We start from the raw sequence: 11,947 nt of genomic DNA, 5'->3' as shown, positions 1-11,947 counted from the left end.
AGAATGACTTTTTCTCTGTTATTCTATGATGGCTCCAAATAGCCCTGACAAAAACAAGATACCCAGATAGCACTCTCAATAGGAAAATGGCTACTTCTGAAATTCCCGATTAATACTGCAAAATCTTTTGCTGCTTCAGAGTAAAATTCTAGCATTAAAGTTATATCAAATCTAAGTATATTTAACTGCATTTACTGCAATGTACAAAATGAACACAAAAAACTTTCTTCTTAGACCGTATACACTTACTATAAATTACTCTGATTTAAACAGCAGACATTTTAAATATGAATACATATGTATTTAATTTCGTAAGTCTGAATATTACCTGGTGAGATACTGTTCTTCCATTGCAAAAGAATGGTTTAACGCTGGCACTATCACTTGAGGAAAAAGATTCAAATTTTTAAATAGGAAGACTATTTATGAACTACATCCAAACAAATTGTATTTTGTATATTCTTTATACCAAATACTTTAGAGATCATGGCATGATATGCCTGTCTTCAGACCAGAATTGATAATCTTAAGATGCCTTACCCTGTTGAGGGAAACTAAACCACCGTTTCAATAAACTGTTAATAACCAAAATCCCTGAATTCTCCTAATCCATTAAGACATTCTTTTGGGGATTCAAAACGCTAAATGAAATCAGACAAGTTCAGCTGGATTGCCATGAAATCAGACTAGGTCTGTATCCTCTCTTGGCATACAGCATGTCCTAATAGTTTACTTTAATAGGAAGTTATGATGATGGCAAATTAAGAAGTGAACTCGAGCCTTTGATTAAGGCCACCAGTATCACCAGCAGCTAAATACTAAAGCAAACTAGGTCACATTTCAAGAACAAACACACAAAGCCATATTTAGACGCCCATTATTGCAGGTAATATACATGTAGACATTTACTAGAACTTCCATGTTCAAAAGAACAAAACAGCTCAAAGTGCCTTCATTCAACAAATTCATGGCTACCAGGCTTGGCTCCAATTCTCTACTGGAAAGGCACAATTGTAATACCTAAGACCAGGAAAGGATGGTTAATTCTATTGTCATATTTCTGGAGTGTAAAATGTAGTAGAAATTATGAAAGAGGAATGTTATTTTCATGCTTAGTGTTATAATTCCTAAGTCCTCTCTGCAAAAAACTTTTTCTTGATATATGATGGGTGTAAATAAAGCTTACAAGATATGCATAAAACTCATTAGACAAAACCATGTCTACTTGGCTACTAATATTCTCCTACATTAATTCTTCTGATTAACTACATAGTTCCATAATGAATCCATCTGCTTATGGATGATGTATTCATACATCTCTTAGCAGCACACCATAGACTTGTAAAAATAAAAAAACAAGTAATAAAACCAATGACAAAATTGCTTTCAAAATATCTGGTATTTTAAAAAAATTTATTATTTGGGATAATCTTCTCAATGTTCTTTAAAATCAAGTTGCTAATTTATCCTGTCTGAAAGGCACCGTAGTGACAGTGAGTGGTGAACAGTAAACATCTCATTGGCATTTTTCACAACTGGGGAATTTATCTGTCTTCAAGAAAATACAAATGAAAGGTGAACCGCAAGATATACAAATAGGAGCTAATTTGTAGCTGCATAGGCATGAAACCTCTAATTTCCATGCTATCGTGGCATCTTAGGCACGTTCATGTCAGAAGTTTCTGCAATAAAATTAGCTTTTTTATGGGAAGGCTCAGAAAGATCTTCTCCATGGTCTCTGTTATTCAAGCACTCCCGGTCTTCCCTCTTGCGTTTGTTAATCAGGTGAGTCTCTCCCTCACACAGCTTTCCCTCTGGGACACCCAATGTTCTCAGACAGACAATAGCTGCAGCCTGTTCTGCTAGTTTCTTTGACTTGTCCCTGAAGAGCAAGCAGACAGAGCACAGGCAAAAGTAGAAACTGAAGTCTTAACACTGCCAAGAGACAATCAATTACCTGTCTCTGATGCAACATCATGAAATAAACAGCATTTGTAGTCATCTCACAGCAGAAGAACAAAATAGGTCAGTCCCAGAAATTATGTGAATCTTGCTAGGTGTCAATGTTGATGCATCACTCCTGATGTAACATTCCTAGAAAATCTGTTTCTATCAGGTCTTGTGTCTCAAACACTGTTCATTTCAAAGGTATGAAGTCAAGTGTATTTGGCCCAAATGGTTGCAATCCTCAGAAAGTTAACTTTTACAAATATGATCACTAAACAAAACTGAGTTTTGAAGGATCACTTTTCTTGAATGACACTCAGGCCCAAATATAATCTCTGGTAGGTGTACAAGTTCATTGATGCTGACAGAAGTGGGAACTGTTCCATAAAAATAAAAATTCTGTCATTTCTGAGCAGGACTGCAGATTACACATTTGTGAAATTCAGTATTTGAAAACATTTTCTAATCAAAGTTTCATACCAGCTGAGCTTAACTTCCTAAGTCTCTGAACAGGAATGCTGTAAACACCAGTAATTGTTGTGTGCATTTGTCCTCTTTAAAATGTTCAATGCTGAGCTTTAGCTTTGCAGTTAAATCAAGATCAGCTTAGGTGCAAATGCCTGAAGTCAGCTCCAGTATTAACAGATGATTGTATAAAATACCATCATGAAACTTTAGAGCAGCCCTGGATGTAACCGTCGATTAACTGTGATCTCTGAGAAGCCACTAAACTGTCCTCTGCTTCACAGTATAAAGACACTTAATCCTGACTTGTTCTTGAGAATGGATCTGCTGTAGTGGCTGAAGACACTACCTCCTCCTATGTTCTCCTCTGCCTCCCTTTGTTAGTTTTTGAACTCTTCACAGACACAATTGAACCAGGTCACCTAATTGCTCCCCTTCCAATACAATTTGTGGACTAACGTGCTAAGTAAATTAAAATCTGTAATGGTTTACTTGATTATGCTGAAGCTTACTTCCTCTTGTCACATTCAATTCTCAAAAATTTTTAATCCTTTCTCCCTCCTAGAGGTAGCTTTAGAAGGTAGCTTTTAGTTGACTTTTATCAAAGTCAACTGGAATAAACTGGAGCACCCTTTCATTCCAAGTTTTAAGCAACATTTCAGAAACAATTACAATACATCTGCAAAAAACATTAAGGATAGCTTACCACAGAGTTGATCTGTATTTTTGCTCAGCTACTGTCACTACTGAACAGAATAATCTATCCAATGGTCTTTGAACCTGGAGAAAAAAAGAATTAAAAGGAAGGGGGGGGTCAAAAAACAGTCATGTTATTTACAGAACAAACAACGTTGTCAGGGTTCCTTGTTATTCTTGTCTTTACACCACAATCAAGTAACACCTTTAAAATTACTGTAATTCATACCACAAATTTAACCTTGCATATTTAAGATGCAAAAATAAGAAGAAACTGTCCAAACTGCAAATATTTTTGCTTTACAAAAAAAAAAAATCAAATAATGTCCCCATCTAACCAAGCAGTTGCTCCTGTCCCATATAGTTCCTACCTACAATAGTGTGCAACAACAGAGAAAACAACAGAAATCAGATGATTTCTGAATCCAAATTTTTTACTACAGAGAAGTAAAATAAAGTCAGTCATGGATTCCTATCTAATGACGTGTAGTTACAGCAAGTTCTTTCACACATGAATAAAAACCAGACTGAAGGTCTCACTTCTAAATTTTTATTTTCTAATAAAATAAGCTGCTATTTTCATACATAAGTGTATTACCATTTCTGAAGCTGCTTACTCAAGAGCTATGCCAGACTGGGAAGCAGAATTTCTCACTACCTTGAGTCCTAAAATACTTAATTTCATAGACAAGGCAGAGGAAGAGGTTTGAAAGGGTTTCTTCATTGACTCACAGTTTCATAAACAGGCTGAGGATGCTTTTCTTTCCTACACCATTCCAGAAGATACATTTTTGGAGTAATCTGAGGTGGATATTCTCGCCTAGACAGAAAAATCTGTGGTCAACAACTGTGCACAGAGTTCTATTTTAAAACAGACAGTGCTGCTTATTACGTTACTCCTACCAGTTATTCTTTGTGGTTTAATTTTACTGCTCAAATTATGAGAAAAATGCTATTTCTTTATTAGATAATTCAAGTAATATGTCTGACATAACATCTAAAATAAAACCTAAACTCTTCTATTAATGCTTCCCAAACATTCCCATCCTGTAGTAACACAAATAGAGAAAAGATACTTCCCAGAAAGAAGAGTCTAACTAAATATATGACACAGAACAGAGATACAGTTTGGCACTGCTTATTATAAGCGATAATATAAGATTAAACATTAGAAGAAAGAAAAGAAGCTGCTTCTGTTATGAGATAGTAGTTACCAAATAAAAAAGGGTAGGAAAGGTAGGCATTGATTCAGTTACTGACACAGAATTACAGCCCCTCGTACTTGGCAGAAAAAAGAAATACTGTAAAACCACTGCATTCAGTCCTCAGGGAGTCAGGTAATATATGCTGTAAATATTAAAGCATTATGACTGGATTTGAGGACCATTTTATATCACACTCTTCTTGAGCTGTTTGACAGACTTAATAGCAAACATAGCAAAAATAGCAAACACGGGTATAACACAGAAAGTAACAGCAATTCTATAGGCTTCACAGATTACAATCAAAGGTTACTTAAAATAATATTGTATGTAACTCCATGAATTGTTTTTTCAAGGAATACCTTATGAGTGGAACATGTTTAGAAGACTGCAGATGAGCACACGTTATCTGCTTAGAAAAGAGTATTACGAAATTTGTGCAGGACTTTTTCTATACAAAGTATAGTGTTTTAGTTAAATTTCACTAAAAATAACTGAACTCTCTATCTTTCTATACTCACATTCTTCTATGTACAGATATTTGAATTTCTTTTAAGATCACTCAGCACTTTTAATAAGTTAACTGAGAGAATTAAGCAGTCTCAGGAGGCCTGGAACTAAAGAACATCTTACAACATCCAAATAGCACAGGAAGAGTAGTGATGCTAGTGATTATGTAATGATGTACACAGATTGCTTCATAAAAATTCACTCGGTAAGCACCATTAGGCAAATTGTTATTTTCAAAAAACTGTAAGGCACTGACAAATTCACTGTTTTTATTTACAGATGCAAGACAGTGAAAAACTGGATTTGCATGCTTACTTGTCAAATCTAACAGCCATTTTTATTACATCTGGATCTTCCATTTGGTCATCTTCATATTGTGTCTCAGTTTCTAAAGATGTTTTCTTTGCTTCGAAAATAGCTGTTGTTTCTTCATAGAAGTCAGCCATTTCAAAGGCTTCACTATTCAATCACAATTTCTTTGTATTAGAGATCAGCTTATAAATTTTTGTATCACATTAAGATAGAGAAAAGTAAGTATAGAAATCAATTTTGTTTAAATAGAGTATATATGTACAGAGAATCACATGAAAGCGTGGCTATATTCTGCACAGTGACATTATATTGTTTCTCCTTCAATTCTTATCAAATACTGTTGAGCTACAAGTAGAAAAAGAATGTTCTCATTTCCAGCACTATACGTGCAATTTGCAGCCTGAAAGGCCAGGCAGAATCAATCAGAAATACAGGTCCTGCAATGTTGAAGTTACTAGCTCAATTAATAACTTGCAGGTGGATGAATCAGCAAAGAACATCTCTGAGTGACTCTTGGTACATCAGCTCCAAAAGGGCAATATGAGAGAAAAGTAGGAAATAGATTCTTCTTCTAATTTTAGTATTTAAAAATACTATAAGCAATACTCTAACATCTGAATACTTCAAAATCTCAGATTTTCTGACTTCAGAGTATTATTCACAAGCCTCAATACAAGGGAGGAAGCAACTAGGATTTGGGTCAAAGGCAAGAGCCTCAAATCCTTTTAAATTTCAGATCCATGGCAGGCTGCATCTACTTTGAAAAACTGAGGGTATTCATTTTCTGCAGATGATAACAATAAAAAAACCTGCAGCATAAGAAAACTTTTACTTTCTGACTGTTATGAGAATGCTCATTGGTATGAGGCTGTTCAATGACAAAATTAATTCCAGCCACAAAGCCAACTCCAAGGCTCTAAGTGGAAAAGCAATGAAGGTAAATAATGCTAACCGATGCTTCTAAGAGAAGACAACTTATTATGTACTGTTAGGTAATTTTTTTTGTCTGAAATGCAGCTCTTCTGCATTCAGTACTGAGGTTAAAACCTCAAATGGCTGTAACATGCCACCACCACCAGAAGACAACAGTATTAAGTAACATTTTTGTCTGAAAATGTATAGGTGCATTTAAATAACTGAATGTCCTTCAGTTATCTGGACATTAAACAGGCTGTTTAAAACAGTGGTTAAAAGACTGAGCCTGCTGATAGAAAGCAGTTTTATAAATTTTCAAGTGGCTTGCTCTCTGTCCCTCTCTCATGCATGTACACTGCTTAAGCCAGTTTTGAAATTGGTATTGCATCACATACACAAAACCTGATCATGTTCAATTTTGGAAGCCCCTAACTAGTTGTTAACACCCAAAAGTTTTACATTAGACCTCTACCCAGTGTTTATGTGTATAAACCGTGACTCTTGTAATTAGCTGTTTAAAGGCTTGACTCCTACTTTACAATTTCTTTTCTTTATATACTATGCATTACTATTCATGCAGTAGAGAACACCACCACCCTTTTGGCTAAGAGTGATTTGAAGTTGTAAAAGATCTAACTGGAAAACAATAAGCAAAATAGATAGTAAGTTACTGTAGTAAAAATTGTTCAACTATTTACATTGCAAAAGTGAAAAGTAACTTGCAAGATTTAAATGTTGTTCATGGATTCCACTGCTCCTTTATGAATAATGTAGGCTAGCTCCTTTTATATATAAAATACAAATTCCCTTCATTGTATTGTAATAATCATGGACCAGTGTTTATAAAGAGCCAAACTGGTAAATTGCAATAAACTGCAAAAGGATTGCAGGCATTTCCATTCATTTTGAACATGAACAGAATGCTGATTAGGGTTTGCTAGAAAACAATAACTCCATCTACAAAATATTTCAAGCTTTCAACATTTCTATCCATTTTCATACACATAAGATAACAAACAGTTTCAGACTGTTTATTTTATAAAAACAGAGACTCTCTTCCCCTCCATTCCATCAGAAGGATAATTATAGCACACAATGTGGATATGATACATGCAAGCTCAGACCTTTATTTTGTTCAGTTTGGTATGGGTCCAAACCTGAATTCCCCTCCATTCTGTGTGAATTCTTTAATCACATGTCTATTTTATGGTTTCTCTCAAACTTTTCCTTCTTCTTTTTCTGTCTCCCCTTTGAGACACTATATTTCCTCTAGACTGCTATATTTCCTCAAAAACGTTGTCATCGTTCATTAGGATATTTCAGGTATGAAAAGCAGCACAAAAGAAATACATTTAATTATCATACAGGCAACCTTCATACATGGTTTTCAGTTTATCTCTAAGTGTTCATTTAAAACAAACATCTTGTCATAAATATTCCAGTAACATTAAAACCCCCACATGCAAAAGGAAAAGTCCAAATAAATAAATATGTCTGGAAGAAGACAAACTCCACACTATTAACCTCCAGACTAACACTACAAAATGCTGAAACTTTTCTTAATCAGTTAATGCAAGTATTGGATAAATGCCTGTCACTCAGTTACGCACCACTCAAATGAGTATGTTGAATATATAGACAGTTTTAGGGTTAAAGCTTTAAAACCTGAGCATGGAGGAAACCTAGAAAAGTTTATTGTATTATTCCACATCTCACTTCCTGGATTTTTTGTTTGGTTTATTATTGGGTTTTTTGCAACTTCTTCTGAAGGTATGAAATGCCAGGCAGTGCTACAGACAGAGAAGTGGCTTGCAAGTTTGACAGAGTACAATTCCTGTTTCTGAAGTACATGCTTACCAGATCTCCTGTGTGGACTGTGCGGCATGCAGCTTCTTACCCTGAGTAGTTTCCAACTGTTCTCTTAACATCTGACACAAACAGTATTTTGTGTTGGTATAGTGATTATCATATCTCACTGCCTGAAGGAGAGAGACAAAGTATATAAAAACATACCAAACAAATTTATCTTATATAATGCTCATGTCTCTTGATGAATTTCAAAATCGTTTTTGAAAGGTAAACCACAATGCACAGTTACCTCAATAACATATTCAAGACTACTCACGAACATGAGTATAATCTGACTATTTTGGCATGCTTTCATGAACAGAAGTTCAACTTATTCATATACTTACGAAGAAAGAGTTGAACAGTTTACATAACTGACTAGCAATGCAGTGATATTTTAGTAAGTAACTAGTTAATGGCAGTTCAAATTTTCAACACCCAAAAAATTTTGAATTGATGACATGACCAAAGCCACAGATTTCTGATTAATTTCCTATTATGTCATTAAAATTGTGTATTTTGAATAATAGAGAAAACTTATATAATAGATGACTCGGCTAATGGAGCTATAGTACTATAATACAGCATTACTTTACCGGCAAATCATTCCCTTTGCTTCCCTGCTGTTAAAAATTTTTGACAGTATTTGTGAAAAGCAATTGATTTCTAAAAATGAATCTAGCAGTAACTATTTACTATTCCTTCACTTTTCTGTTCAATATTATTTGCACAACTGTAACATCAAGAGAATTGGCCTACATATCATTAGCTTTTCAAATCTCTAGACATGTTTAGATAGCCTTGTAAGCCTCATAAACTTTCCCAAGAAACTAGGGCTAAAAAGCATGGTACATAAGAAAAGAATGATCAGGAAAAACTGTCTTCTGAGTACAGATTTCTGAACATTTTTTTCTGAGAAAAATAAAATAGAGGAAGCAGCGGTTGATTTGCAAGACTTATGTCATATGCAGTATGTTAGAATATCCCCAGAGCCTAAAACTTTGAAATTACAAAAAGTTAAGATACTGTAATAAGATTTGGATTAACAATTCTAAACAATGTTAACTACAAGTAAGATCTTCCAAAAAACCATACATATTTGATGTAATCTTGCATGACTTCCTTCAAGGGGAAGAGACCCTCTTTTCTGAAGATGGATGGGTTCCACATGGCAGCACGAGCTATCATTACTGATGAGGCAGCTGTTGCTTTCTGGAAGGTCTCAATGTCCGTATATTCTTTGATGAAGTCATGAGATCCTCCACTAAAAATTAACATCGCTGTTATAATAATGAAAGTTTTATTTGCTATTACTTGTACTTTAACACAGCCTTGTATTTTCAATGTGATTTTACATTATTAATGGTGGCAGTCTATTTAGGGTATTATCTTAAATCTAAGAGAACAAATGGGTCTGAGAGTTTTATTAGCAATGGCTCATTAAAACACTGATTATATATAATATTTTTCATTACCTGCATACTTCTCTTAAAAATAGAAGACTGTTTTTATGAAGGAAGAATATATTTTGTGTTTTACACAAACTGTGTGCTTTCACACAGTTCTTAATGGATAAGGCTCACAAAGAATCACCTCCACGTTGTTTGAAAAATGATACCTTGTAATTGCCAGTTCTGTAACCTTCAACTGCATATTAATTGTGTTGGCACAAGTGATACTGAAAACAAATTAAGTATGGACAGCATCATTCCATTTTCACTCTGGCACTAACATATGGAGAGTAACTACAAGTAGTACTTCTGGATCAGTCACAGAGCACTTTAAAGTTAGAAAAAGGCTGCACTGCTTCTATTGTACTGCCTCTGCTTTCAAGTCAGCAAGTCAGACACTTAGTAAGCACAAAGAACACTTAAAACACCTTTTCTTTCTCTTAAAGTTTCCCTTAGGCAAATTCTTTTAAATGTAAAATAAAAGTTGGGATTTTGAACTATAAAGTAGGAGTAGGATCTTTACCCCTTCAAAAGCAGAAACACTGTCAAATTCAAAATAAAAACCGGAGAATGATAAATTACTTTAAAACCAGACATTTATACTGTGAAGACAGAACAAGCAAGCTTCCTGCACTAATGAAAGATTACTCCATAAACACAGTACCATTCCAGAAATCATTGTATCAATTCAAATTTTCTTGCCTTTTTTTAGCACCAGTCCACTTCCTTTGATTCATTCCTGTATATTTCTTGATCAAGCTTGAGGTACAAGTGGTTAAAATTCTCAAAATACTAGCCAAGTAAGCTACAGCAGGGATCAAGTATCATGGATCAAATATATTTAATAAGCAGGAGTCCAAGTTGCACGTTTACATTTCTTTAGAGAGAGTGTCCTGGTTTCGGCTGGGATAGAGATAATTTTCTTCCTAGTAGCTGGTACAATGCTATGTTTTGCGTTTAGGATAAGAATAATGTTGATAACGCACTGATATTTTAGTTGTTGCTAAGCAGTGCTCACACTAAGTCAAAGACTTTTCAGCTTCTCACCCCACCCCACCAGCGAGGAGTCTGGAGGGGCACAAGAAGTTGGGAGGGAACACAGCCAGGACAGCTGACCCCAACCAATCCAAGGGATATTCCAGACCATATGACATCATACTCAGCATACAAGCTAGGTGGAAAACTGCCTGGGGGGGTCGATGCTGAGGAAGAGGCTGGGCATCAGTTGATTGGTGGTGAGCAATTGTTTTTCATTTGCATCACTTGTTTTTCTTACGTTTTTTTTCTCTCTTTTTTGTTATTTTCATTACAATTTATTATTACTATTTTATTTTATTTCAATTATTAAACTGTTCTTATCTCAACCCACGAGTTTTCTTACGTTTACCCTTCCAATTCTCTCTCCCATCCCACCGCAGGGGGAGTGAGCAAGCGGCTGCGTGGTGCTTAGCTGCTGGCTGGGGTTAAACCACAACAGAGGGAAAAGTTTCACTAAATGGATTTAAAACAAAGATCATATCCTTCTCAGAGAAACCATTAAAAATAGGACTGTTAAGGTTAGTTCAGCATGTTGGGACACTTGCAAAGAAGTAAACTGATATAGGGATTAATTAGAAGCAATTTATCAACAATAAAGCTCTGATATTTTTATATCTCAATGGCACACTTCTACATCATAGAAAGTACTCATACAGAGCTGACATTTCTGTGACATGCATAAGATCTAAGACAAATTGTTAGCCTCATCTTTTACCTAGGCAAACAAAGGGTTCACAGCAAAGTACAACATGAATTCTGCTTGGTTTTTCAATTTCATATTATTTAAAAAATTATTTTGAAAACTAGAAAGAGGGTGAATCACTGAAAAGTGGATCAACAAAGATTATCAGCATGCAATATTTCCTTTGTCCAGTACAGGTCTTCTAACAGCAAAAACTGTGACTTTCAACATATTTTCTACATGGAAATGTGAACAGAAAAACAGTTCTCAAATTCCTGATCCAAGTGTATGGTTTGCAGAGATGCAGCTTCTCCATGAAAACTCAAGATCAATGAAGAGAGAACTTCATTTAAGGACATGGCTTCTCCGGCCAAGGATATTCTACTGCCACTTACAAAGAGGTGAAACATCTGAAGCTGTTGGTCAGGCAGATCAGATACAATTCAGGACAAATTGATACTTTTCATTACCTGTGCTTCCAAAGCTGCTCTTAAAACTTACCTTTTTGTAGCTAAACTTTCCTGAGACTGAGCTCCTTATTTTACTATCACACAGTTACTGAAGGATCTGTCAATACAAGCAGACAGATTCAGTGGGATCATGTCTATACGTCTGGAGACTGAGGAGGTCTTAGGCAAAATGTGAGGCCACAGAACATAACACTGGTTTTGAGCAGTAGGACAGATATCTCTAATGTGCAAGTGTCCAACATACACAGTGGTAGGGTTATAGCCAGTCACTGCACAGGGCTTAAAAGCATAGAGAATTCAACTGCTGGATGCAATCAGAAACAACTTGCATAGGATAGGTTGTGACACACAAAAGCAGTACTTTTTGAAAAATACGTGGAATTTTTAAACTAAAATCTGAGGTATGGTGGC

The 11,947-nt window shown here is 35.2% G+C and overlaps 1 protein-coding gene across 3 annotated transcripts in view; it reads right to left on the bottom strand.

Moving 5' to 3' along the window:
- Positions 1 to 1,396: 1,396 nt before the first annotated feature.
- The window catches only part of DUS2 (dihydrouridine synthase 2), a 28,563-nt gene continuing 18,012 nt past the window's right edge, over positions 1,397 to 11,947 (bottom strand). For all 3 annotated transcript variants that reach the window (XM_069793700.1, XM_069793702.1, XM_069793703.1), the window contains exons 11-16: positions 8,991 to 9,159; positions 7,905 to 8,026; positions 5,136 to 5,279; positions 3,841 to 3,928; positions 3,119 to 3,192; positions 1,397 to 1,882 (exon numbers count right to left, since the gene is read on the bottom strand). In XM_069793700.1, the coding sequence (XP_069649801.1) occupies positions 1,645 to 1,882; positions 3,119 to 3,192; positions 3,841 to 3,928; positions 5,136 to 5,279; positions 7,905 to 8,026; positions 8,991 to 9,159 (835 nt within the window). In that variant the 3' untranslated portion in view covers positions 1,397 to 1,644. The remainder of the gene's footprint in view (positions 1,883 to 3,118; positions 3,193 to 3,840; positions 3,929 to 5,135; positions 5,280 to 7,904; positions 8,027 to 8,990; positions 9,160 to 11,947) is intronic.

Source organism: Haliaeetus albicilla, chromosome 10 (assembly GCF_947461875.1).
Source record: "Haliaeetus albicilla chromosome 10, bHalAlb1.1, whole genome shotgun sequence".
NCBI classification, from domain to species: domain Eukaryota; kingdom Metazoa; phylum Chordata; class Aves; order Accipitriformes; family Accipitridae; genus Haliaeetus; species Haliaeetus albicilla.
The sequence above is the reverse complement of the archived record's forward strand: the minus strand, read 5'-3'. Positions and strand labels throughout refer to the sequence as shown.